We start from the raw sequence: 26,713 nt of genomic DNA, 5'->3' as shown, positions 1-26,713 counted from the left end.
ACTAAAATAAAATGTTTAAAATCATATTTTCATTTCAAATTTGACCGGAAATGGTATCGTCAGTCGGTAAGGGAATACCGGAATCCATCCTTCATACGATTGATTTTTTCTTTCGATTAGGTAATCGAAATGAAAGTATGGAAAGTAATGTTACCATAAACCAACAGTGATTAGCGTACAAGTACGCTATTAAAAATAATCATCACCATTTTTTTAATGCTTATTACTTAGCACGAAATATATAAATATGCATTGTATGCGATTTAAAGGAAAATGTTATACACAATTTGAATTTCGTTCGTTTGGTATATGCAATTCCGCTCTCCTCCCACTGGAATTCATGCAACGTGCTATCATTATTCCTCCTATTTGTTTATCATTGGAATGTCAAGTTTATCGTTGCATACGCGTTTTATGACTTAACATTTTTGATTGATGTAAAAGGAACATATGTCAAGCATTTCGAAATTAAGGTACATTTATTTAATTATTATCTTTTCACAAATACTATTGTAGATAAAACGTGGTATATAAATTAATCGTAAATAAATGATATCTCTTTGAAATAAGAAAAAGAATTCCAAAACGCTTAACTCGATACGTCCAGTAATGACGGCTGTTCGAGGTAGCCAAAGACAAAGGGAATTCATGGATAAAATACCCACGATTGTCTTTCGTAGGCGTAATTGTACCGTAATAGTTACAACGGCGATCCACAAGTTACTGTGTGAAACCATTCGTTATGTGTACGAAAGGAAATCAATGCTCACACCACGAACGACAGTGATTGTGTGTAAAAATGAAATGGGGCATTGGGTGAAAGTACTCTTGGCTTGGAGGTCTTATATCAGATCAGTCTGCCAACAGCCGTGCACGATGTGGATGGCAATTTTGCATAGCTCCTAATGACCAGATCCACATCAGACTCCAACAAAGCATACTTTTTTGTTAAATTATCTTAACAAAATTATGCTACCGGAGTCTTAGGATCTCATTTCAATCAGTGTTCAGTGATTTATACAAGTGAATAGTTAAACAAAGAAAAATGCATTTTTGCAGAATGTTGCAGATTATACGGATATGGTGTTTGCTTGTGTCAGTGGTAAATTTGACATTGGCCCTAGAAAATGGTCTTGTGAAAACACCACCGATGGGCTGGCTTGCCTGGGAACGATTTAGATGTAATACAGACTGCAAAAATGATCCTGACAATTGCATCAGGTAAGAATGTTTCTCTTTTCTGTTTCTTTCTTGGTTTTCTAAAACTTTAATATTAAATTAGCATGCTCAGTATTCTATTTAGTATCTTGATTACTGGATCTCTGTATGTGGCAACTTTAAATGGTATCTGATCATAGAAATGATTCTGTATGATATAGTGAAACTTCATTAGCATCTTTGTTATATATCTCTTAAGATTAGTACTGTAAATCTTAGCTGCTGGTACTGTGTAAAAAAGAATGCAAAGAATAATTTGATTGCAGAAGTAGCATCAGTAAATAGTTATGAATTAGAAAGATTAAAGCCTTAACAAATTTTAGAAAGTAATATATGTAAATATATTGGAAAAGCTATCAATATTGCATGAAATATCCTTGCAGACTTAAACTTTATATCTATAAAAATTAAATTTGTTCTCAGAGTAGATATCTTTATCTGTTTATTGCATTATCATTGTTTTAATATTGACTTAGTTGTATAATTATCTACATGAGTTTAACTTAGAAAATTGAATTGCTATTCAAACATTTGTAAGAATCATCAATGTAATACTTTTGTAAATGAACTTATATTGAAAAATGTGTGGGTAATATGATGAATATGAATGAAGAACATAGCAGTTTGTTTCATAAGATACCAATTAGAAGAAAATTAACACAAGATATGAATCAAGGATACATGACCTCAGAAATGATTCTCTGTAACTTAATTTATAGCTGTGTCATAGCTATTATGCAAATTGATATTCCATTCCAAGGATATATTTTAATAAATCTTTTAAATAAATTTATAATTTGCCTGTAACAAACATAATTAATGAACAAAACTAATTTTTACCCTTTGTAGTGATAGACTCTTTCGTACAATGGCAGACATTATTGTAGCAGAAGGATATTCTGCAGTTGGATATGAATACATTAATGTTGATGATTGTTGGTTGGAAAAAGATAGAGACATCAATGGTCAATTAGTTCCTGACAGACAAAGATTTCCTTATGGCATGAAAAGCCTTGCAAATTATGTAGGTTTTAGTATCTTCCTTAAGTTACTTGCAACCAAGTGACACTCTTATTTTCATGTACTTTTACTATATAGATTCATTCAAAAGGTCTTAAGTTTGGTATTTATGAAGATTTTGGTAATTACACATGTGCTGGTTACCCTGGAATATTGGGACACTTAGAAACTGATGCCCTTACTTTTGCATCTTGGGATGTTGATTATGTGAAATTGGATGGATGTTACTCCCATCCTTCTGAGATGGACAGAGGTACAATTAAAATAGTTTATAACTGCATATCAAACCTGAAATAAATAATATTCAAAAGGCTTCATGTTTAAACATTTTAGGATATCCTGAATTTGGATTCTATTTGAATCAAACTGGCAGACCTATGGTGTATTCTTGTAGTTGGCCAGTTTATCAAGTTTATGCTGGTATGCAGGTTGGTACTACCATAATATCATGTAATAATAAATATTTATATTATTAATTTAATTATAAGATTTTAAATGATATAACATTCTAGCCAAACTATACTGCCATAACAGAACACTGTAATTTGTGGAGAAATTTTGATGACATACAAGATTCATGGAACAGTTTGGAAACCATCATAGATTATTACGGAAACAATCAAGACTCGATTGTACCGAATGCTGGACCCGGTCACTGGAACGATCCAGATATGTTAATCATCGGTAATTTCGGACTTAGCTACGAACAAAGCAAAACACAAATGGCATTATGGGCTATATTAGCAGCCCCTTTATTAATGTCCGTTGATCTACGAACAATTAGACCCGAATACAAAGCTATTTTACAAAATAGAAAAATCATTGCTGTAGATCAAGATCCCTTAGGTATACAGGGTCGACGTATTTACAAAGTTAGTACATTCAGCATCTACTTAGCAAAAAATTCTGTAATATTAAAAAACTTATAATTCACTATAATTTCAGCATAAAGGTATCGAAATCTGGGCAAGACCAATAACTCCCGTCTATCAAAATTATTTCTCTTATGCCATAGCGTTTGTTAATAGAAGAACAGATGGTACACCCTCGGATGTATCTGTTACATTAAAAGAACTTGGATTACAATATCCCGGAGGATATAGTGTAGAGGTATATAATTTACATTCCTTTTTTTTATTCAATGAATTGATGCTTCTAAAAAAACTATGTATGCTTGTTTCAGGATTTATACGAAGACGTGAATTATGGTGTTTTAACGCCACAAACAAAAATTAAAGTTAAAGTAAATCCATCCGGCGTTGTGATATTGCGATGTGATTTACACTTAGAGGATATTTTTGACAGTAATCAATTTTCACAATATACACCGTCGAATCAGCTGTTTAAAGTCAGACAAAATACGTTTAAATAACGCAGATTAAATATTAAAGAATTTTAATTGTAATTTACCTTTTTGTAATATTTGACAAAACGATGTTACCATACTTTGTTAAGAGAGTAGAAAATAAAGAATTTTGTAACCTACAACCCACAATTAACAGTTTGAGAAACACCAGGCGTACGCGTTATCAAAAATACGTTGCCATGGGGAAGTTTTATATTTCCAATCTACGGGTTTCCAAGGCCACTGCCACATTTGCGCGCATCGTTCAGGATGTGGCATCATTGCCAAATGGCGACCATCCACCGAGCAAAGTCCGGCAATACCCTCTGTAAAGAAAATCATAATACCCTCATTGTTGCGTTACATAAAAGAAAACACGTAACGTTATATTACCTGGACTTCCATTAGGGTTAAGAGGATATCGTTCAGTTGGATTACCATGATCATCCGTATACTTAATAGCTACACAATGATTGTCTTTCAATTTCTTTAATGTCTCATTATTTTTAAACGTGAACCTTCCTTCGCCGTGTACAGCCCACACACCTAAAACACTATTTTCCATTCCATTTAACATGATCGATGGTGATTTATTAATCTTGACGGTACTCCATCGACACTCGAATTTTTCTGATACATTATGATTCAAATAAACATCCGGTTTATCAACTTCATCTATAACAAGAAAGTGAATTATTGTATTTAATATATTTTACATTTGTGCAGAATAATTTGTTAATAATGGTGTACCAGCTTCGTTTCCTATCCATCCGAGCAAAGACATCAACTGGCATCCATTGCAAACTCCTAAACTAAATGTGTCTTCGCGAGAAATAAATGCTTTCAATTGTTTTTGAAGAGTTGGGTGGAATAAAAGACTTGCAGCCCAGCCTTTAGCAGAGCCCAGAACATCTAAAATTATAATAATATTATTTCTACTCTAAATGAGTGGACTACTTTCAATGGCTCACCTGCATAACTGAAACCACCAGGAAATACAATGCCTTTAAATCTGTCAAGTGTAACTTTATCTTGTAACAAATCTTGCATCGCTACGTCCCAAACTTCGAAACCAGCTAACATTAAAGGAGCAGCCATTTCTCTGTCACCATTTGTACCCTCTTCTCTTATCACGGCAACCGCAAGTTTTGCTGCATACAAGTACCAAATGTAAAATCAAGATAATACAAACAAGATATTTTCAGGATTTTCACTCAGTTGAAGTTCTACTAACGAGATAAAGTTTGTTGAATCGTAAAAGGTCTGACATCAGGATTAAACGCTAACTTATAAGCAGGCGCCGTTCTGGATTTCAATCCATCAAACTCTTCAAATGCACATTCAATATTCTTTTGTCTACGCTCCAATTGATAACCAGTTTCTTCCCATAAAGTCATCAAGGACAAAACTGTTGAATCCAAGACTGTCTTCCCTTCCATTTTGATATTTATCTGAAAATATCTGTTTTACACATACCGTAAGTTATAAATATATACAATGTATACCTACCTTTGATGATAATCCGAAGCCTTTGGATCGTCCAATTGTAAATATAGGAATGTTAAACTGTTTGAACACGTCCAGAACATACTTATGATTTTCTTCCTCAACTTCTAATACCCATCCAACTTCTTCATTAAATAAAATTTCAATTGGTGAACCCGATTTATGAGAGATGTTAACGTTTATCCCAGAAATACCAGCAAAACACATTTCCAAAAGACATACAATAAGTCCGCCATCGCTAACGTCATGACCTGCTAATACTTTTCCTTCTGTTGTGGACAAAAATAATATCAAATATTGATGATCTGTTCCACTGTAATCGAGTAAATGTTACAACTGTATTCAATTACCCGTAATCACACGTTGAGTAGCTTTGAAAGCACTTTTTAAGATACTAGCGTGTTGAATGTCGGGGACATCATTACCAAGAGATTTATAAACCTGAGCTAAAGCTGTACCGCCAAGCCGGCTCTGGCCCTCTGATAAATCAACGAACAATATGTAACCATTTTTTCCTGCTGCGGGTGCTTTCAAATCAGGTGTAACTACCTGTAATTACAATGAAAGTTAAATGTAACAGTTTAAGTAATATTTTTCGAAGAAACATCTTTAATTTACCTGTTGAACGTCAGGACAAGGGGCATAGCAAGAAATTACAAGTGTTCCTGGTGCTTTAACAACATCTTTACCAATTCTTGCAGCCATGCTGAGAGAATCCTTCCCACCATCAATTGCGATCCCTAATTTATTCATAAAAGAACACATAGCAGAGCAAGCGTCGTATAATGCAGCTCCTTCTCCTGGTAATTTAGCAGCCCACATCCAATTTCCGCTGCACTTAATGTCCTACAATTTTAATGTAACGCTTAAATTATACTAAAATTAAATATTGATTTAATTACATTGATGTATAAAAATTACCTGTATGTGTGAAATTCGTGCAAAAACTAAATTAGTCAATGCTTCTGCCACAGTCATACGAGCTCCTGCCGCTGGGTTCACCAGACCCTTTATTGGCTGTTCTCCAATAGAACTTGCTATACCAACCTAGCAAAAGATATAAAAAGAATATGTTACTTTCCTTTTTAAGTTTGTTTCTTTCAGCTTTTGTGTCTGTTTACCGTAGAGAAATGAGAAATTGCAGTTACAGCAACATCAGCAAGAGGGGTGTGTAAAGGACCAACACACTGTTGCTGTGCTACTAATCCTGTGACACAACGATCAACCTTGTTTGTCAAATACCGTTTACTTCCTACTGAAGGTAAACGTAAAACTCTTTCCAAGGCGACTGCTACAGTTAAATTTGTTGGTAATTCAATGTCAGGCAATTGTATCACCTGTCTTTGCAAATTAAATGTCTACAAGAATATGAAACATGGTTTAATTAAAATCTTTTTATAATTCTTATGTTTTTTAGATATTACATAATTCAATATTCACCTTAGAAGGCATTTTTCCAAGTACCAGTTCTAAATCTAAATCAACTGGATGTTTTATTTTATCTTCATAACTTTCATTTAAGTACTTTGAAGAATTGCAATCAGTTTCTTCGGAAAGAATAATCTTTCCATTTCCTGTAACCGTTCCCACGAAGTTAATAGGACATTTTTCTCGCGACGCTATTGCTTTCAACAAATTAACATCTTCAGATTTACAGAGAATTGCATCATTTTCTTGATATTCAGCTCCCCATAGTTCTAAGGTGCTGATACTTGGATCACCTAACTCAAATTTCTTTGCAAAGATTACTGCACCTGCAGGTTCCACTAATTCTTTCAAGACATTACCTAATGTTATTTTAAACATAAATTATTATATTATTTTGCACAGTTAAGCTATGATTATGAAAATATATTTTACCATTTCCTCCAGCTCCTTGATCATGTATACTAAGTATTGGATTTTTCTCTCCCATTTCAGTGCACGCACGAACTACTCGGTTTAGCTTTTGTTCCATTTCAGGATCACCTCTTTGCACTGCTCCAAAATCTAAATTTGATTTATTGTCACCTTGCACCTATAAACTCTTGATTATAATAAAGTATTAATCCGTTACGTTAATGTTTTCAATGCGTGTAAAATTACCTCAATTGAACTTGCTGAACCACCACCGACACCAATTCTATATACAGGACCACCAATTTTGACGACTTCCATTCCTGAAAGTATAATACTTTTTATATAATGTAAACAATAATTATACAGATAATTCTCTTTTTTGACCTTTTTCAGGTGACATTTTTTCTGACATGTTACTATCCATTGTACCCAATCCTCCACTAAACATTATGGGTTTAATCCATTCACGTCGAACCCCCATACGGTCTGTCATCCCAAAAGAACGAACAAAGCCACATATAAGTGGTTCTCCAAATTTATTGCCATAATCAGATGCTCCATTACTAGCTTCAATAATGATTTCTAATGGCGATGCCATGTTGTCAGGATATGGTACATCTTTCTCTTCCCATGGTAGATTATATCCTAGAGAAACAATTGAAAACTTATTAAAGATGAAAGATTTTATTTACTTTATATAAAAGGATAATAAAGAATAACAAACCTGGTATATGCAAATTACCAACAGAATACCCAGCTGTTCCAGCAATATAATATCCTCCTCTACCTATGCCTTGAATATCTCTTAATCTTCCTCCAGTTCCAGTTGTAGCTCCACTGTAAATTTCAATATTTATAGAGTTTGCTATAATTTTGCTAGCAGATTTTTATATTATTTACCTGAATGGAGCAACACCGGTTGGAAAATTATGAGTTTCTGCAGTGAATATAAGATCCTGTTCTACATTTTCCAAATGAAGAGGACTACCAGTGTAAGTTTCATTTGGTCTCTGAACTTTTACTTGGTAACCCTTAATGGCACTGCTATTATCACTAAATTTAATTGTGTTATTTGCATTAGAATATTTTTGTGTCTCTATAATCATGTCAATTAATGATTTTTTCATTTCTTTGTCATCAATGATAATGGAACCTTTGAAAAACCAGTGACGGCTATGTTCACTGTTAGACTGTGCCAAATCAAAACACTCAACACTAGTTGGATTACGTTTCAATTTGTTAAGAAATAGATCTGTATAAAAATCTAAGTCCCAATTGTCAAATGCTAATCCTACAAAAAGTTATGAAAAAAAAAAAAAATTAGAATTTTATCTTAAATACAATTATTTATTTTATTATAAATATATACCTAATTTTGTATTCACATTTTCTAATGCTGCCCTTCCATTTTTCATAATATCAACTTCAAACCATTTTTCTGGTTTAAAACCATGATCAAATGTTTCTATTGGTTTCATATACCTGCATTCAGTCATTTTATCGTGCAATACATCTGTCATCTATATACAACAAATAAATATAAAAGGCATTAATTATTAATTTAAGAAGATTATTATGAATTATTTACTTACAGCATCTTCCACTGTCTTATCGATCACTCCATTATACTTGATGTAGTATCTAGTCATTACTTCAATTCTTGTTACTTTATGTAAATGTACAGATTTACAAATTGATACAGCATTACTGGAAAATGCTGTAGAAAAATTCAACCTGAAATAACATTAAAAAAACACAGCTCTTACATCATATTACACATTAACATTAATTCATCTTCCATCATTTCCTTTACCTTGGACCAATCTCAACAATTAGATAATTATCCAGTTCCTTATCAAATACACTATGACTTTTTAAATTATTTGGTTCTATTGGAGAACTTAAAATCCATTTTAACACTTTTAATTCTTCTTCATTTAATGATTCTTTTATTTCAACATAATAACATGATTCGGTTTCCAAGCCAATTATTAAATTTGATATATGCTTCAAATCATTGAATTTATTATTAAACTGACCTGACTTTAAACCAGGTACTTTATAAAATCTTATTATACCCATAATCTAAAAATCAAGAATAACACAGTGATAAAATATACACAAAAAACTTAAAGAACAGAGTATACAATAGGAAGACTACAGAATATGATGATGGACCATAATGTACTAGAGTGATAATTGATTACATTTGCTGAGACCCCCCTAGTAGGCTGTTGAGTTATCATAAATTATCTGGATGATAGTTGCAAAACAGAATATTTGAGTTGTCATTACAACATCAAATATTTTATGCTAAGGTCAAAAGGACTTCTTACACAATATATTTTTGTCTTTATAGAGATTATACTCTGCTTTGCTATACAAACTTTCATTATTATACATAAATAGAAAAACATGTTTTCCAGCAAAAAAAAATTAAACTGTCAGTGGTAATATCCATCCATTCATGTTTTCCTGTTAACAACACTAGTATTTGTAACATCAATAAACAAACTAAATTTGATAAAAAATAAGATCATAAAATTAATAAAGTTATACATACCAAAATATATATTTATTTTTCAATATAAAATCTTTTTCTATATTATATTCAAGAATTTACTTTTATTCTCAGTATAGATACATATATTTAATTTAATTGTTATATCCTCTATTTTTAACAAACTTTACTTTAATTCAATGCATTATGCATTTACTCAATGCATTTTAATTCAGTGCTTTATATACTATATTCTATATTTTTTTTGCAACAGCTTTTCTGCATGTTACTATGCAATTATTAAGATTAAGATTGATAGGATGATGTATGAATGTACATATAACCTTATCGTTTTTTTCCACGTTGTTTTCTATTTACCAACAATATAATTACTATAATATCTTTTATGAAACATTTTTTTTTATAGATTGTTAACAAATACTTGTTAGAAACAATAAGAACGTATAAATTTAATTTATGAAAATTAATACAAGTTGTAAACAACTATTTTTATTAATTACTTTTTCAATAAAAATGATTAAAAAAGGTTGAAATGTCAAATGTGTATGTACTTTAATTTCATTACATTGATCATTTTTTTATAACAAGAAATATGTTTTACAAATAGCGTTAACATGCATTTTTTAATATATGTATATGTACAAATACAATGCTTGAAGCTGTATAATATATGTGGAAAATTGTTATTCGTTCAGTTTAATTTCTTTAAATATAGCATTCACGGTGTATTAATCTCTGTTTAAAAAATATTTATTTAAATTCATCTATTCATTTCATTTATCCAAGGAAATCATAATTAGAAACATCTTCAAATTGTTGATTTTGCGGATTACCAGGAGCCATAGGTCTTGTAGCTTGGCCTCTGGGACCTACCATTTGTTGCTGTAACCCAAATACCTGTTGCCTGTACGGCGGTTGTGACTGCAAAAATGAAACAGTCTTAATTAAATACTGTTATATACCATCTGATATCTTTTCCTATGTAACTACTTCATACTTGTTGCAATAAATGTCTTAATCCCATATTTGAAACTGGTCGCATCAACCTCGTAGCATTCGCCTGTTGGTTTGTCATACCGCCAGGATTAAGTGCTCTTTGAGCTTGTTGAGCCTGGACAAAATATTTTTATTTTCAGTTTTCCATAGAACGTAAGTATACAATAAAATATAAAATAATTGTCTAAGTAGTTCACCTCCAGTTGTTGTTTATACTGCATTTCCTGCTGCTGTGCTACTTCTAAATTCTGTTGAATCTATAAAGTTAATCATGTACGTGAAACTTTTAACATTTTTCATTCTACTTTTATATCTACTTGCTTACATTTACTTCCAGTTGTGATTTATATTGAGCCTCTTGTTGTTGCGCGGCTTCTAACGTTTGACGTAATTGCTGAATTTTTAACAAATTTTGATGCCTAGCTATTTCAATGTCATCAAACGGTGGTCTTTGTTGTCCCATCATCGCGCCAGAACCGGGAGCCACTTGAGGACCAGCCATACCACCAGTCTATCAGTGTATCAATAAAATGAGTATTTTATCATATGTTAAATTCATCAAACTTTACTACATGCCTGTAATTTGATTGTACCTGCATGTTTATTTGATTCTGAGGACCAGCAGATGATGTTAACGTTTGCTGTGGAGCATTTGTAGAAACTACATTTTGCGTTATCTGTCCTCCTCCCATAGCTATAGTATTTGTTTGAGACATAAGAATACCCCCTTGCGATGTACCCGTGGTAGGCATTGGGCCAGATATTGGATTTCCTTGTGCTGCTCCACCCTAACATATATATGTTATGTTTCTACTAGTTGAACTTTGAATACTTCACTATTTTTACTCACTTGTCCCTGCCTTACAGGACCGTGTGATGTTTTCTGTTGTTGAATTACTTTTCGAAGTCGATCTACAAAACCTGTCTGATCGTTTGGGATGAATCCTAAATAAGTTCTCTTTTCAGCTGTATAGAGGAGAATAAGTACTTTTATGTCACAAGCCGTCGCTGGTGGCAAAGAAGTGAAATGAACACAGCCAGCCTAAAATATTTATTTAACAATGATTAAGAATTTTTTTTTTTTTAGAGATATAAATCCAAATAAATGTAGATGGTATACTAACAAATCCTGAGCTCATAACTTTCGTTAAAGATTCTAGTGCTTCGCAAGGCGTTGGATGAAAAAGAACTGATTTTGAATTTTTCAAGTAGGATCCACCAATATTTCCTATTAATTGTTTTGGCATCAATTGCATAATTAACTTTTGTGGCCAAGTATCAGCTTTCCTGAAATATAATGATTAAATCCGTCACATCATCTTTATAAAACGCATTTTAATCAATTGTATATATGAAACTTACAACTCTGGATCGCCATCCTTGGAATTGGCAGAAACTTGACAAGGAAGGTGCCTTGTCTGTTTTGGAGCATCAGCGGGTGTTTTAGCTTTTTCAACCCATTCAATGATACCCTGCCATATCGTATGCCTTTCGCGCGCTGTATTCATTTGTAGACCCGGTACTGTACCACCCGTTACATTACCCTTTAACATATGTATATTTATTTAATGAAATGTTTTGTTGTTTTAAGAGAAGTAAAATTTTCATGAGAGCACGTTATTCATTCATATCCCACTCCTCCTAATCTTAATCTCACATACTCTGTCTGTTCTCCCTTATGGGTTTATATGCAACACACATACGTACATATTACTCATTCTCGCTCTCCTCGCCCTCTCTAACGCTTCAACCCTTTTATTATTACATCATTACATTCTTCATTCCCTTCTTTCTCTCTTTTTGCTCCCATTTCCATTCTATAGCCCTTACTCTCTTTTTCCATCTGTCCTGCTCTCCTTCTGTATTATTTTCTCCTCCACCATCCTTTCTTTTTCCTTGCCCCCTCTTATTCAACGTTTTCTCTAATGTTTCTACTCTCTCCTGCCATTCTTCCATTTCCTGCACCTCTACCTCAGTTTCTCTTATTCTCCCATTTGTGTTTTCCCATCTCCCTTCATACCTTGCCTCACACTTCTCCCATTGTTTTCTCATGTCCTCTAATTCCTTCTTTACTCCCTCTATTTGCTCTTTCACTTCTTTCATCCCTTTTTGCAATTCGTTTCCCAACACCTTTATCATTTCCTCTACTGTTTGATCTCTTTCTTCCGTCGCTGGCGATCTTACAGAACTGCTACTCCTTCTAAAAATGTACTCTTCGTTTCCTTCCTCTTCTTGACTCTCTTGCTTGAAATATTCTATAAGTGTTTCTTGTTTTATTAAGTTCATATCTATCACATCTTCCTGCCTCCTGATTCCATCCTTTTCGCCCTGTGCCTTCATTCCCTTCTTTTTTCTCTTCTTCTGAATGCACTTCCTCTTTTTTCTTTAACTTGCTTTTCACTTCCCGCTAACCACTCCTACTTTCTTATCTGTTGGTCACCCACGTGTAATGTCTATTCCTTCCACCAGATTTCGCTACTTCCTCGTTCCTTCTATGCCGCCTCCCTCGCGCTTCTTTTTCTAACCTCTATTTTATCTAAACCTTCTCCTTGTCTTTTCTTCTCATTTGTCCCTTACTATTCAACTACATTACCTTCCCTACATTCCGCGATTCCATCTTTACCTGTCTCATATATTTTTACTCATACTTTCTTCACTTTCCCTCTCAAACTTTTAAATCGTTTCGCTCTAAGTCATCCACGCAATTTACTCTATCGCTCCCTGGCACCATCTCTCTACCAAAATGAAATATATTGATTAAGAATATTACCTGTGCTTGAGAATGCGTTACTTGTTGCTGAGTAACTGACGATACTGATGCTTGCGTTTGAGAAGCAGTAACTGTTTGTGGAACTTGTGTGGGCATTGATTGACTAACACATGATACTGTTAATTGTGGTCCACCTTGGCCATGCGACTGTTGTGCTGTTATAGGCATTGAACCTTGTTGAACATTTTGTTGTTGTTGCTGCTGTTGTTGTTGCTGCTGCTGTTGCTGCTGCTGCTGCTGTTGTAATTGCATTGTTAGTCTCAACTGCTGCTGCTGTTGCGCTAATTGTTGTTGCTGCTGCTGCTGCTGCTGCTGTTGCTGCTGTTGTTGTTGAGCATTGGCTGCCATAACATTAGTATTACCTACTAAAAGTGTAAATTATATGTATTAGATTTATATTCTTGGTAACAATTAAATGCAATATTATACACATCGACGTTTTACCATCCATCCTTTGTCCGAACGGAGTTACATTGTGTCCCCCTCCAATGAGGGTGGGTGGTTGATTTAATTGTGCTATCAGAGCACTAGCTTGCGTATTTGTTGGACCAGTAGTTCCTGCTGCAGGATACGGTCTCCATCTAGTGTGACCCGTTCTTGCTACTACACCTGTAGGTGTGGGGTTATAAGGGTTGTAAGGAGGTCGTCCAGGGTTCATACTAGTTGCCATTGGTACTAATGCTTGATGAACTGAAGTAGTACTTTGAGGTGTTTGATTTCTGAATGTTGGACCGTGCGATTGAGGTGGTTGAGCAATATTTTGCTGAACTTGATTTGTATTCGGACTATCGTTACTTTGCAATGGACTTAATGGAATTTGTGCAGCAGTACCCGGCGTTGTGTGAACGGCTCCGCCCATTGTAGGGCTAACGGGTCTTTCTTTCAAATTGTAATTACGTAACAATACCAAGTGTCGTGGATCTTTAGCATAATTTTTAGTCTGTGATGACTGTAAATCCCCTCCAGCTTTTTCAAACAATTTAAACAACGCCAGTATTTTTCTAGGCGATAATATTGAAAGATTAATATTTCTCTGAAAAAGAACAATTTTATATGAATTTAACTCGTGATTAATCTTTAAATTATGATCTTTGTCAGTGTACCTCTTGATAAATTGCAGCCAGTTGTTCTATAGTGTGACCAGAAAATTTATACGATTCCTGTATAACTGTTTGATATGGAGGAGAATTGCAAATTAAAATACAATGTTTTTGTGATGCAGTATTAGGTTCGCGTCTCAACTGCAGATCCTCAAAACACTGTAGTCCTGTGGCAAGACCTTCTCCAATATTTGCAAAACATTCTCCTTTTCCTCCAACCATTCTATTCAGATAAAAACATCTTGTATTCTCTAAAATACTTAAGAATGCATGTACTAATCTCTCTAACTTACTCTATTTTATCTAAAACCAATGACAATTTATGAGGATTAGCGTATGGTCCAAATGTCTCAGTACATGGAGCTGGTAAACAATCAGCAGCATGATATACTACTACACCATATAATGTTGTGCTATTCTGCTAAATAATTTTCTTCTGTTAGAAATATGATATGTATAATTGAAAACAAGGCTTTTTATAATCTTACCTCAGAAACATATTCTCTATCTTCAATGCCACCTTGACTAAAGTACCTACAAATGACAGCATCTTGGATAAATAAATTTTTTTAACAAACAGCTACTTGATACAAAGAAAAAGCCATAACTTACTCAAGTGTTGGAATAAGATAATTTGTTTTAAGATCATTAAGGTAAGCTCCATTGACAGCTGTTCCTTCAATTACAAATATTACATCGGCTTGTATGCCATGTTCTGTTGGACCAGCAACCATTTTTAGCTCAATCTCTATAAAACAATGAAAAATTAGCTCTGAAAATTAAATTGTAACACCAAATTAATTCATTCAAAATTTTAAGAACTACTTACTTCAAATACTTAAAAATGTAAAATTTAATCTACAAAAGTATATTAAATATTATTTTTTAATATATTAACAAAGTCATGGATCCATAGGTTACAACTTCATGTTATATTTAACTATTATTATTATCAATCAGTTAATGTATCCACCCCTAGTTGAATATTTCTGAAATAAAATGTTTAACACTTGGTAAATCTTTATTGATATTATGTTGTCTATAATAAGAGATTTTATGATAGAACATTAGAACACCATCTCAGTATAGGTCAGTGAATAATATCTTAAAGTTTGTAGACAAAATAATTGTACATACATTAAAAATGATACTTATTAATTATACAATATAACATTTGATAGATGTTACAGAAGAAATGTCACCTTATGAGTGTTCATGTTTTACATACTAGATTCTGAAATACCAAAGTAGCCTAAACTTTATTTTTGCTTGTGTAGCGTTGCTGAGCGTTTCCGCTTCCTGAGATGAAGGTAAAAGGAGCACGCCTTTGCCGACAGTGGGAATCTTACCGACCACCAAAGCTGCATTACCATCACCCCACACCTGCTGCATTGTTACGCACTCTATAATTTAAAACTATAATTTCGGGAACTACATGAAGATATCAATTCGACTGTAGGTAAAGTAATTTTCTATTTCTTTATCGTTCAGTGGCACTAGTGATAGTATTTTTAAAAGTACGCGCATTGATATAAAATTAAAAAATGATAAAATTGTATGAGTTCAACGGTTCTTGCACTTTGCACTCAATGCAAGATAATCTCCACTTAATTACTCGATTTTTATATCATATAAGGAAGTAAAATGACATATATTTATTTCAATCTGTTGCATATTAAAATTGACTGTTTTCGTCTATATGGAGGATTACTATATGTAATTACCTATTACTGAATATCTAACTAGGTACTAAGGATGATTACAATTATTCATTTTTGAGTATTTCTTGTGTATTAAAACTAACTAAATACCATCAATATAATATTACACTATTCTCGATGACTGCGTCAGATATCTCAAGTGGATTTCCCGAATCTCGCTGTTCATAAATTGCAATAGCGTCATTAGTCACTGATTTTTCCTTGTTGAAATCCCCTCTTTTTAATTTATAGTCGCAACTTTTCCTGTTGAAATTCCCCCTTTTTAATCATTAGGACATGACATTTATTATCTTAGTTTATCGAGGTATGCGACATCGATCACGTCTCTTTTATCATTCAGATTTTCCCTGATTTTTAGTGTCGAATCATCTATCAGCTGGTACTTGGTGCTCGAATGTGGCAGTCTGTAAACCTCTTCAAACTCATCCAGTTACGCTGGATCTTGTGTTTCGAGAACATTAAACGTTGACTTATACACAAGTATATTTTAATATACTTCTTTTTACAAACTCAATTGGAAAAATGGTCGATCTTCCGCGATACACGTTGAAGGAAGTGGCGAAACAGGATGGAAAGGATAGAGACAGAGTCTGGATAGTGATCTACGATATGGTGTATGATGTGACTGATTATATGAGTAAGGTACTAGATAAAGATATAGTGACAATATTAAATTGACTCTCTGAGTAGTTATTAATTGAAATTAACTGATTTTTACTTTAGCATCCTGGAGGACCAGAACTGATCGAAGAATACGCAGGTCAGGATGCAACCAGAGGATTCGATGACTTTGGCCATTCTAGTGATGCTAAACGAATACTGAAGAACTTTCTCGTTGGCGAATTAACAGAAGTAGGAATTAAAATCCTTTATTTTTTAATCACAATTAAAATCTCCTATTATAGTGAGGTTTTGAAATTTTTTTAGCAAGACAAAATAAGCAACAGAAGCAAAAAGGGTAGAAGTTCTAACGAAGGGAAAGTAACAGCGAAAAACGGTCAAAGAAGGTAAGAATTTATTAGTTAATTGATATATTTATTGAAGTGTTCGAGAGATTGAAGATAAAATTAAAATTAAATTTTCTGTCCATAGATTTTTATCAATATTATGCGGAAAATGTACGACTTGATCCAGAAAGATAACCAGATACCTGATGATTATTGTTACATTAATTTATTTTATTTCTTCCGTTCTTTTCTGTTGGTTTTTGTACTACTAATATACATGTACAGCTAATTATAAACTATAATAATAAGAAGATTTATATACGTACAAGTTGTTACAAAAGAATCGTCCTTTAAAGCCTCCTATATCAACGTGGAAACCGAGACACGAAAAGAACTTGCAAGACATTGGCAGCGCGCTAATTGTATGCAAATTCAAAAAATGAATCAATCAGTGAATCAAATGAATGAATGCTCGTTTATCCCTAAGAATGATTATAGTATTAAAGAATAAATTTTAAAGCCTGGTTATCAATATTGAACTAATATTATTGTTTCTGTGAAAAAGAAATAAATGAATTTGCAAAAGTAAGAAAATTCGGTGGGATTTTGATTCATGCGTTTCTTTCGTTCAGCAAACTGGTCCAATAGTATCTAAAGAAAATTTTGATTTACTTTTAGATCCAGCCACCCATTATTTGTCCAGTTGCTTTCGATTTTCCTCGTAATTTTGTGGTGGCTATCAGAACGTTTTCTTCTTGTGGAGCAGGTTTTGATGCTTGGCTGCTCGATTCCTTATTCTCTTCCTTCTTCTTTCCTTCTTCCTCCTTATTTTCTTCTTTCTTCTTCTTTTCCTCTTCCTCCTTCTTCTTCTTCTCCTCTTCTTCTTTCTTCTTTTTCTCTTCTTCTTCCTTCTTCTTCTTCTCTTCCTCTTCCTTTTTCTTCTTTTCTTCATCTTCGCCCGTCTTATCAGCTTCTTCTTTCTTCGGGGCCGGTTTTCTTTCGGAAGCTCGTTTTGCGAGAACAGCTTTTGCTTGAGGAGATTTCGAAGCATCGTCTTCCCTCGGATCCTCCGGAATCGGTGAAGGTGCTCTTATCTCCGGCTTCCCATCGGCGGCTGCAGCTTTGTCCATACTGCCGCTGCTTATTGACTTCAACAAACTCTTTTTCAGGATTGGACGAACCGACTCAGCTCCACTTCGAATGCTGCCCTGTTGAGAACCTTGGCTATCTTCTTTCTGTACTTCTGTGGAAGAAATGGATACTAACGCTTAATGCTAACGCTTACGACGCTAAACTACTGATTAAACTGTTGATATTCCTTCACCTGCTTCCTCGCCTTCCGGTGGTAACTTGATCCGTCTCATCATGAACTTGGCATAGGCGATTCTCGTGGTCGGTGACACCTCGGACAAATTCGGATTATAATCCACCAAACGATTCGGGTCCAACGAGCTCAAATCTGAATTCGGTTGATGATTCAGTCGACGAATACTACGCCGCGTCTGCTTTATGCTGGCTTCAGTCGTGCTACCAATAGGATCACGCGCGATCGTGTTCCTCCGGACAACCGCGTTCCAATCCTTCTTCTTACTTCCGCTGCTCTTTCGGCCAATCGCCTTGGCGATTTGAGTGAACACATCCTTTGGTTCCTTCTCGTTTTGAATCACAGCGTTCACGATACCTTCCACTATACCGATCTGGAAGTCCTTCTGGAGACGGCGTTCCATCACCCGACCCTTTTTACCAGACACTGAACGAGATAAACGATTATTTATGTTGATATCATTAAAGATAGCATAAATATTGTATGTAATATTAAAATTATCAAGTGTTTATGAAGAGATATAAACACATATATTGTCAAGTGGGTAGATTAGTCATAATACATTAGAAACTGCGTGAGTCGTCTTATAAGATAAGAAGATAAGCTAAATATGTATCATTCATAGAGTATTTTTACATCAAATGTAAATATTTTTCAGCTTTACAGTAATTAAATGATTGATTCTATCACTAATTAAATCTTCAAACAAGATAATTTTTTAACATTGCTCATGGTAGTCAATCTGTTATGTAATTGTGTAATAAGGATAAAGTTAAATTTACAAGCAGCATCCTGTTTGTCAATCGTTGGTGTCCTCATTCCGTTTTGACGAAGGATATCGATCAGTTCGTATCGTAACGTGGATATATCCTGTCTAATTTCCATTACATCGTCTTCCGTGATTCCAAATTCGTCTCGTTTCCTTTGTTCCGCAGTTACGTAACGTCTGATGAGTAATCGCATCACTGTGTCGTGTCTTGCCAATGCCTTCTCCCTTGATTTTTTCTTTAAATGATTTTTAACAATTTTTAGTATAAGTTTCTAATTCGTAAATGTAACAGTATAGGTACATACGATTAGAGATCGCGTTTGGCGACCAGTTTTGCCACATTTAATGATTTTGTCGAATGTTTTTCCAGTGGGTACCATGTTGAATGGCGGAGGTACTGTGTCACCATCTTCGAAATAGCTCATCCATAAATGGCTCCTGGCAAACTTCCACTCTGTATCGGCTCTTTCCTGTAAATAACAATAGGCTATCAGTGCTAGGTGACTACAACCACCTCTAGGATGCAACAAGCAAGTAGTAATGCGTGACTACATAGTCAGCCTTAGTAACAAGATGGTTAATTAGAATGTGCTGCAATCATACCGAGATAATTTGATAAGAATTGGACATCATGGCAATAAGCATGTTTAGCAATACGATAACGTTTATCACAGAATAAGAACCAAACATCAGAAGTGCCCAGAATCTCGTGAAGCTCTTTATTCCCGTCAAATCGAAGGACATTAGGTCTATCATACCGAAACTGGCCCAGAAAAGCGACTGCGATGTCTCGAACAAACTGAAAGTGTTTAATGAAACTTACAAAGTAACCCCCTTGTCGTTAAATTTAATTTAATTAATGGTTTATTTTCTGATTTCATTATTTACTTAGCAAAACGTCTCCAAATCGAGCAAGCCTTTTCCTGATTATCAAAGTCAGGTAAATCTGGAAAATCTTTCATGTGGTAGCACTTCATCTTCTCCAAATCAGCATAGTACCACATCAACTGATTCATTCCTAGAATAGTATTATTCTTTATTAAAATTTTTAAGAAGAATTTAATGAAAAAAGGATATTAAGACACGGGTCGAAGCTTGACAGACTTGAGGGACAATGAATAAATAATATTCACCGCAGCCGAAGGCGAAGAGCACCAAAGTATAGATGAAGAAGAACTTGATAATGTCTATTATCATTCTCCCAAGGGAAATTTGGAGTGGTCCAAGGTGGGGGTTCACGCTGAAGATGTGGACGAGTTTTAAAAAGCTGAAAACAGATATTTTTTCAATCAATATATGAAAACTCTTAAATAAACAGACGCTGAGGGATAGTAAGATTTATTATTCCAACTTTGAGTTTAGTATTACCTGAAGATCATACCGGCGGCGAAAGCTCCTTCAGAAAGAAGCATGGGGTCGAAAGCGTGCCATTGATCCCTAGGATACCAAGGATCTACACCGCTCCAATATTCCCTCTGTCAAGAAATTAATTTAAAATGATTATTTAAGTCGCTACAAATTGAAAATATAATCAAGTTCGATGACATACTTGAACTACTATCCAAGCGGTTAGCCTCAACATTACCCAAATTACGTAAAACATATTCTGAATGAAGTCCACTATGTTCCAAAGATCCGATATGTATTCTAACAAGCCGTCTGACCATAACGATCTCATTTCCCCAGTAACCAGACCTAGAATATTAAATCTATTCATCTAGTTATACTAGGCTACAAATAAAAAAAGAAAGAAAGGTACATAAAATAATATTTTAGGATTTTCAGGATGGTATGAATTGTTTTTTAAGAAAGATTTTCAGTCAAATTTGTTTACTGATTACGTAGATGGTGACACCGGATTCGACGAAGCCAGGAATGCATCCACGCTCTCGTCTTTTCCAATCGGCGAGTATCTCTTGGAGCCAGGCGTTCCCAAATAATTCAATTGCCAGATACTCGATACGTTGTGACGCCATTCCAAGCAGCACTAATGCAAATTTCCATTGTATTCAGTCTCTCGTTGGCCGTTATAATATAATTACTAACAACTAATTCTTTTAGGTGCTTCTATCGAAAGGGAACTCGGCAAGAAGCTGAGTGAAAACTCTTTAGCTATTACCTTGATGTATTTTTAAACGAAAGATGAACTTGTTTATTCAACTTATTTTAACAAACAAAATAAACGGATTAGTAAGAAATTAAAACCATGAAGAGATTAATTTCTTACTTAGGAAGAACGCATACGAAGAGGAGTGACAGATGAATTTGACGAAAGGTTTCTTCATAAAAAGACCCATCGGTGACGTCGGTGAAATCATGTAAATTGTACTGTAGACCGGAAACATTGCACCAAGTTTACCGACTTCTATGAACTGCCCGATCATGCTCAATCTTCTGAAGCCGGGTAAACCGTCGTACCAAATAGCAGCCAATAATTGTTGTACATTTGGGTGAGCCACAAACTTCCATAAAGAATAATCATTTTAATAGTAACATCTAACGTATCTTAAGAAGTAGATTATTATACTGTTACCTGTTTCTGTTTGTACTTGATAGCGAGTTTAAGTCGGTCCAATGTTTGACGTTCTCCAGGTTCCCAATTTTCACCGTGAGGGTTGTAATTCAACATTATTTCCAGTTCCAATGACGTACGAGCATGGTCGAGCAAAGATGTGGCAAAATTTTGCGTTTGCTCTCGCATCTCCTGCGATTAAATCAAATTCTTCTTTGATATTACGTATTGTCACCAGCGCGGTGAATGTTTAAAAGGTATTAAAGATATCAAGAGGTTCCAAGTGAAAGTAAATTACATTATACTCGAAACGAAACTCTTGTTCCATTTTACTCAATCGCCTTAATTCCCATGAGAGTTCGAAAGCGGTTAAAAGAGGATCTCTCGAAGATAAAGCGATCAAGGATGGTGAGGTGAGCGCGCGATAAGCGTTTATTCGAGCCTGCGAATGTCTCAGAGAGTCCTGCTCGCTGGATGTCACACACTCGTCGCAACCGCATCTAAAACAATCATAAATATTATATCAATTTTTTTAAATATACAAACTATATTTCATTATAACGAACAATGAACACGTTTTGCAGAGGGCACGTTTTGAAATCAGCACGTGCCAGTTTTTCAATAACATAATTAGACACGCTTAATCTAATAACTGCATTATAAGCGACGAACGAGTATTGACACGAAGCCAACTAAGCCGTGGAATAAACCAGTCGACTTCGATTTAACAGTTTCTCAGTTTAACACCGTTTTAGACAACCGTTCTTGAACACGTAACAGCATCCAACGACGGATCAGATTGGGAATTTTATTACCTTTTCATCAAAAGAAATCCTTTATAAATTAATGTTACACTGTAAAAGGAATATTCAGCGCAAAGTGCTCTGTTAATTTTTTTATAATAACTTTACCTTGCATCATGAGGAGTAGGAAGGGTTGCGCCACGATCAAGAAGAATCTTCAAAATTTCATAATTGTTTTTGTGTGCGGCCAAAATCAGCGGTGTTATATCTGGAGTGAAGTTTGACGATGACCTGTCGACAGCTTCCCAGCTCTTAAGAAATATTATAAATCATTTACCTATTTGTTTTAAACATTTCAGATGAATAAAGTTGAACTCACGTAAGGCTGTCCGGCTACATGTGTTCTTTCCTCCCATTCCAGTAAGATCTCCACAGCTTCTACATACTCTTCCTTTATGGCATGTAAAAGTGCATCCTGTAGGAAGAAGAAGAAGAAGAAGAAGTTATGTCCAGAATGTGCTGTGCTTTTAAACGCGTGTTCCCTAAGGTAGATACCTTGAGTCTACATTGTGTTCTATCATTTTTACTACATCTTCACTTTGTCTATCAAGGAAACTATTAATAATTCATATGTTCATTATTTTAATATGCATGAAGTACGGGAAAAAGATTGATAGAATATGCAATACGCATTTCTTTACCTATTTTCCGGGAAGCACCTCTAGAGCCCAGAAAGCAGGGAATTATCGAGGGGGTACTGTATACGAAAATATGGAAAATAGAGACCTTGATACCTTCACTTGAATCCCTAGTTCAAGAAGCAGTTTGATAAGTTCAATGTTTTCATTCTCAATAGCGGCAATCAATGCGGATCGATTCAATGGATCCACGCAGTCGATGTTCAAGAGTTCCGGATGATCCTTGTTCTCTTCCAATAATCTAAATTTCAGAATGAACGATTACTTTGGAAATATTACTCGTCAGAGGTGAAGGAGAAAGAAGGAACGATCAGAGTACGTATCCAAGGGATTCATTCTCTTCTCGTTGACGATTTATCATCGTGCTGGCTCGAAGGATTACCTTTTGACGGTGGCACAATCACCTCGTTCCGCGCTTAGCAGGAAGTGCTTCTCAACTGGGCCAAGACTGTAGTCCGTGGGCGGGTTCAAGGATTGCATAGACGGTGCTCTACCTTCGGACGCCAGAAGATTCTGTTGAGACTCGGACGGATTCATTTTCTTCGTCTGCTATTTATCCAAACGGAGCTGAGATTTGCGAGGAATGGTTCATCGATCCCCCAGGAACACCTACGACCAACAGCTGTTGAATCTTTAACAAATACATGCTGATCCTTCAGTGTTCAAGAACAGGGATCGTTTCTTAACTCTCATTCGGAAGATACTGGATCATTTTTCGCCTATATTTTAAGACTCATATAAAAATAAATATTTGACACATTTTTGGCTTATTTTAGGTAGATAAAATTTTAGATACTCGTATCGTAACGATTGATAAACAGTTTGATCAGACACGGATTTAGAGAACAGCGAAAGTAGGTTCGGATCGAGCAGAGACAACAGGATTTCTTTGTAATGATCCGAAGATAATCTTATGAAAGCGAACACGTGATACTTATCGATTGCTCCGTATTACTTCTACGAAATCTGTAATTCAATTTCGGCGTTTAATCTGGAAGTATTTAATCTGAATATCGTGATTAACGGAGTTACTTAGATATTGTTTATCCAAATTTAAACAACTATTTAAATACAAATAGATTTATAAATTTTATATTTTACATTTTTGAGTTATAATATGATACAATTTTTTTTATAATAATTCTATTATTAGTAGCAAGAAGTACATGGTTCAAGAGCGATAATATACCGCTTTCGAAACCGTGTCACGTTTACCTAATCTAAATGATGTCGATTTGTCACTTGGATTTCTACTTTCAGTATATTTCTCATCGTTATTACTCAACACGTGTTATTAATCTTCGTGAAGAGATAATTGAAGAAATACAAGTGAGAAAGTACACATATACCATTAGTAATTCGTATGTCTGACCATACACGATTATTTCTACTGTGGCGATGGCCAGAAGGTACAATTCAATAATCTAAGGTTTTATAACACTAGTAATCAGTTGGTTAATTAATTGAATTTAATTAATTGAGTTTCAAAAGTAATAAGAAATAAATTCTCGAAAGCAGAAATTATTCGAAAACGTAGAAGTAACCGAGAAAAGCTGTCTCTAATCCTTCGATTGGATTAACTTCTTAACATGTTTTCATTATTGTAACAATCAGATCTATTTGTCAAGACAAGAATATGTAGCTTTAACTAATATCTATGTACATTGCAAAATGAAGAAACAAAGAGTTCACACTATCCGAATAAGAGTAAAAATAGTTTCGTCGATAAACGAATCTTACTTTGAATCAAAATAGGAACACGAGGTTTTAAACTGGTGTCACTAACCCTTTCTAAGCCACCTACTAACACAATGTTCTACAAAGCCTACTTTTGTCTTCTTCTACTTTGCACTACCATAGCAATCCATATTAACGACGAACCCATGCATCCAGCGTCCATCGTTAATATTTTCAATGATTTATATCGTGGTATGCCAGACGAAGCACGGACCTTTTCTACTGTGACAGACAATGTATCGAAAATCTACGCTAAATATTATAAATAAAAAACTTCACTACACCTAGGTACCCACGCAAGAGTTATTAATGAATCTAAGACATCCAAATAATAAGTGTCCTAATAACACAAATAAAATTATACACTATTTCTTCAATTATAATAACAGCACTCCATTCAATTCACTTGAAAAATACCAAAGGATCCAGTGGTACCTTGTAACAGGTGAAGTTAACGTGGATCCATGATCTTCAGAGATTATCAAATGTTGTTCAATGATTCTGGATCCTGGTGCTACGTTTCTCGTAGACAACGAAAGTCCGTACAACAATGGCGGAATAAGGGTAAAACTGTGCGTTCACCAGCTCTACATAGTTCGACGAAACCTTAGAACGTCGGTCAGCTGGGGCATGGATTAAGCGCACAAACACGTGGGTCGCATCGGAAAAAAGGAACGCTGGTGAACGTTTCTTCTCGCTCACATTGCGTATCCACGTGCAAGAGATCTGACCAATCTTGTCCAGGTGCCGTTACTTTTCGGATTAAAACGTCTGCCGGCTCGTTTAATAGCTCATTCTTTTTCAGTTACTTCTTTCTAGTAGACTCGGTCGTGTAGGTAGGTGTACAGGATGATTTTTTGTGGAAATCCAGGTTTATTTGTACCAGAAGAAAGTGAATTAGTAGATTGTTGTAATGATGAAAAATTTGGGACTATGGTCCTCTAATATCTGAAATGATTTTATCAAATTGTGATCATGATTGCATTATGGTTGCATTAAACCCGAGTATTTCTACTGTGATGATCAATGAAATATGACTCAAGGTATTAGAAAACTAGTTCTTCTTAATCCATGTATGACTTACTTGTATTGTATATTCATATGACTATTGTTTTAGTGTGTTTAGCTGAACAATCTCATATTGTGTTTACGTGTATTTTCATAGATCCAGATTCATCAGGAAAGGGAGAAGTGTTGCAGTTATTTCGTATGTGTTCTAAGTTGATTGAGAATAGTGTCGACGGTCAGGATCCAAGGATGGCTTGAAAGGGTCTGTCCTGCATTTTCTTCTTAATTCTTCCACGGTTTCATTATTAATAAAAAAATGGTATCTTTGTTTATGCTGTAAAGAATAAGGGAAAATTAAAAAAAAATATAATAATAGAGATTAAAAATTTCAAATTAAAATTAAAACTAAGCTTTTACTTTCCATTTGGTGCAGGTTCACGATGAGGATTACTCGTTCAGTGAAGAGGGGTAAGTCAAAACAGAGCCACGTTTCTAGCCACTTTTTCCCTTTAATTATTTAATTATACGTATGTATTAAATTTACATTCACTTTAAGAATGACGTTCAGGTTACAGACAATGTGCAGTACCGTAATACTAATTTCTATCGTTGTTGCAGGATACATAGGAAAAAGGAGCTATTTTATTTCATGTATTAGAAATTCTAAGATAATTAAATAATTTAATTTCTATAAAAGTTACACAAAATTTCTATACTTCTTCCACTCTATCACCTTATGAGCTATAATAATAAACTTTGAAATTGAAAAAAAATAATAATATGGATACAATTAAAATTTTATTCATAAAATTATTCAAGTGTATAGAAAGCATACAAGCTCCGTTGTTCCTTGTACCTAGCAATTTTTCAAAATGAAACGACGAATTGTCGTTAACAATGACGATGCTATCTCGTAGTGAAACGTTCAATGATTCGATT

At 34.4% G+C, this 26,713-nt stretch overlaps 5 protein-coding genes and 1 long non-coding RNA gene across 13 annotated transcripts; 3 read left to right on the top strand and 3 right to left on the bottom strand.

The window, feature by feature from the left end:
- Positions 1–575: 575 nt before the first annotated feature.
- Positions 576–3,761, top strand: LOC117609141 (alpha-N-acetylgalactosaminidase). The gene is made up of 8 exons (XM_034335102.2): positions 576–839; positions 1,060–1,221; positions 2,068–2,242; positions 2,317–2,491; positions 2,572–2,666; positions 2,751–3,110; positions 3,184–3,348; positions 3,422–3,761. Exons 1-8 carry the CDS (start codon positions 610–612, stop codon positions 3,608–3,610), a joined length of 1,551 nt encoding a protein of 516 aa, XP_034190993.1. The 5' UTR covers positions 576–609; the 3' UTR covers positions 3,611–3,761.
- Positions 2,962–9,341, bottom strand: Pfas (phosphoribosylformylglycinamidine synthase). 2 transcript variants are annotated; one of them, XM_076692211.1, is made up of 20 exons: positions 9,136–9,341; positions 8,742–9,013; positions 8,521–8,662; positions 8,298–8,448; positions 7,829–8,219; positions 7,653–7,765; positions 7,313–7,573; positions 7,175–7,248; positions 6,950–7,106; positions 6,530–6,876; positions 6,211–6,447; positions 6,011–6,136; positions 5,708–5,935; positions 5,440–5,638; positions 5,093–5,358; positions 4,818–5,034; positions 4,555–4,734; positions 4,334–4,495; positions 3,977–4,258; positions 2,962–3,909 (listed from the first exon to the last, which is right to left on the bottom strand). In XM_076692211.1, the coding sequence occupies exons 1-20, from the start codon at positions 9,172–9,174 to the stop codon at positions 3,734–3,736; spliced, it is 4,020 nt and encodes a 1,339-aa protein (XP_076548326.1). In that variant the 5' UTR covers positions 9,175–9,341; the 3' UTR covers positions 2,962–3,733. The 2 variants fall into 2 exon arrangements, with proteins under 2 accessions (XP_076548326.1, XP_076548325.1); XM_076692210.1 differs by having other exon boundaries at positions 9,265–9,336.
- Positions 9,342–10,036: 695 nt separating this feature from the next.
- LOC117609134 (Mediator complex subunit 25) lies at positions 10,037–15,577 on the bottom strand. 7 transcript variants are annotated; one of them, XM_034335069.2, is made up of 16 exons: positions 15,453–15,577; positions 15,145–15,354; positions 14,928–15,063; positions 14,804–14,849; positions 14,609–14,736; positions 14,319–14,538; positions 13,660–14,248; positions 13,216–13,580; positions 11,808–11,989; positions 11,570–11,732; positions 11,296–11,487; positions 11,039–11,233; positions 10,771–10,956; positions 10,643–10,702; positions 10,447–10,560; positions 10,038–10,370 (listed from the first exon to the last, which is right to left on the bottom strand). In XM_034335069.2, exons 3-16 carry the CDS (start codon positions 15,047–15,049, stop codon positions 10,227–10,229), a joined length of 2,706 nt encoding a protein of 901 aa, XP_034190960.1. In that variant the 5' UTR covers positions 15,050–15,063; positions 15,145–15,354; positions 15,453–15,577; the 3' UTR covers positions 10,038–10,226. The 7 variants fall into 7 exon arrangements, with proteins under 7 accessions (XP_076548331.1, XP_076548329.1, XP_076548330.1 ...); XM_076692212.1 differs by having other exon boundaries at positions 15,145–15,173; positions 15,518–15,576; XM_076692216.1 differs by having other exon boundaries at positions 10,037–10,370; positions 10,643–10,693; positions 15,145–15,576.
- A 964-nt stretch (positions 15,578–16,541) lies between these two features.
- LOC117609147 (cytochrome b5) lies at positions 16,542–17,269 on the top strand. The gene is made up of 4 exons (XM_034335111.2): positions 16,542–16,678; positions 16,760–16,888; positions 16,964–17,043; positions 17,129–17,269. Exons 1-4 carry the CDS (start codon positions 16,559–16,561, stop codon positions 17,163–17,165), a joined length of 366 nt encoding a protein of 121 aa, XP_034191002.2. The 5' UTR covers positions 16,542–16,558; the 3' UTR covers positions 17,166–17,269.
- A 247-nt stretch (positions 17,270–17,516) lies between these two features.
- On the bottom strand, positions 17,517–25,422 carry trp (transient receptor potential). The gene is made up of 18 exons (XM_034335057.2): positions 25,202–25,422; positions 23,412–23,638; positions 23,126–23,270; positions 22,711–22,806; positions 22,500–22,642; positions 21,887–22,088; positions 21,610–21,780; positions 21,304–21,538; positions 20,911–21,063; positions 20,626–20,771; positions 20,445–20,551; positions 20,210–20,343; positions 19,965–20,094; positions 19,680–19,875; positions 19,382–19,546; positions 19,090–19,312; positions 18,308–18,733; positions 17,517–18,226 (listed from the first exon to the last, which is right to left on the bottom strand). The coding sequence occupies exons 2-18, from the start codon at positions 23,564–23,566 to the stop codon at positions 17,658–17,660; spliced, it is 3,396 nt and encodes a 1,131-aa protein (XP_034190948.1). The 5' UTR covers positions 23,567–23,638; positions 25,202–25,422; the 3' UTR covers positions 17,517–17,657.
- A 266-nt stretch (positions 25,423–25,688) lies between these two features.
- On the top strand, positions 25,689–26,598 carry LOC143306073 (uncharacterized). The gene is made up of 3 exons (XR_013063454.1): positions 25,689–25,809; positions 25,932–26,036; positions 26,208–26,598. It is a non-coding gene; the product is annotated as an uncharacterized LOC143306073 (long non-coding RNA).
- The last annotated feature ends 115 nt before the right edge of the window (positions 26,599–26,713 follow it).

Source organism: Osmia lignaria, chromosome 14 (genome assembly GCF_051020975.1).
Source record: "Osmia lignaria lignaria isolate PbOS001 chromosome 14, iyOsmLign1, whole genome shotgun sequence".
Lineage (NCBI taxonomy): Eukaryota > Metazoa > Arthropoda > Insecta > Hymenoptera > Megachilidae > Osmia > Osmia lignaria.
Note: the sequence above shows the minus strand (reverse complement) of the source record. Positions and strands in the feature narration are given on the sequence as shown.

Coding starts and splice junctions, on each gene's coding strand:
- LOC117609147 (XM_034335111.2), top strand. CDS start 16,559: ATGGTCGATCTTCCGCGATACACGTTGAAGGAAGTGGCGAAACAGGAT. Junction 16,679..16,759: donor TGACTGATTATATGAGTAAG/GTACTAGATAAA, acceptor TTTTTACTTTAG/CATCCTGGAGGACCAGAACT. Junction 16,889..16,963: donor TCGTTGGCGAATTAACAGAA/GTAGGAATTAAA, acceptor AAATTTTTTTAG/CAAGACAAAATAAGCAACAG.
- LOC117609134 (XM_034335069.2), bottom strand. CDS start 15,049: ATGGTTGCTGGTCCAACAGAACATGGCATACAAGCCGATGTAATATTT. Junction 14,737..14,803: donor ATAGAGAATATGTTTCTGAG/GTAAGATTATAA, acceptor AAAATTATTTAG/CAGAATAGCACAACATTATA. Junction 10,957..11,038: donor AGAATCAAATAAACATGCAG/GTACAATCAAAT, acceptor ATACACTGATAG/ACTGGTGGTATGGCTGGTCC.
- trp (XM_034335057.2), bottom strand. CDS start 23,566: ATGAATCCGTCCGAGTCTCAACAGAATCTTCTGGCGTCCGAAGGTAGA. Junction 21,781..21,886: donor AGTTTCGTTTCGAGTATAAT/GTAATTTACTTT, acceptor ATTTAATCGCAG/GAGATGCGAGAGCAAACGCA. Junction 19,547..19,679: donor ATTCTTATCAAATTATCTCG/GTATGATTGCAG, acceptor TGTTATTTACAG/GAAAGAGCCGATACAGAGTG.
- LOC117609141 (XM_034335102.2), top strand. CDS start 610: ATGACGGCTGTTCGAGGTAGCCAAAGACAAAGGGAATTCATGGATAAA. Junction 840..1,059: donor AAAGTACTCTTGGCTTGGAG/GTCTTATATCAG, acceptor GCATTTTTGCAG/AATGTTGCAGATTATACGGA. Junction 2,667..2,750: donor AAGTTTATGCTGGTATGCAG/GTTGGTACTACC, acceptor ATAACATTCTAG/CCAAACTATACTGCCATAAC.
- Pfas (XM_076692210.1), bottom strand. CDS start 9,321: ATGAAAGTTTGTATAGCAAAGCAGAGTATAATCTCTATAAAGACAAAA. Junction 7,249..7,312: donor AAAAATGTCACCTGAAAAAG/GTCAAAAAAGAG, acceptor TTATACTTTCAG/GAATGGAAGTCGTCAAAATT. Junction 4,259..4,333: donor ATGGATAGGAAACGAAGCTG/GTACACCATTAT, acceptor TTCTTGTTATAG/ATGAAGTTGATAAACCGGAT.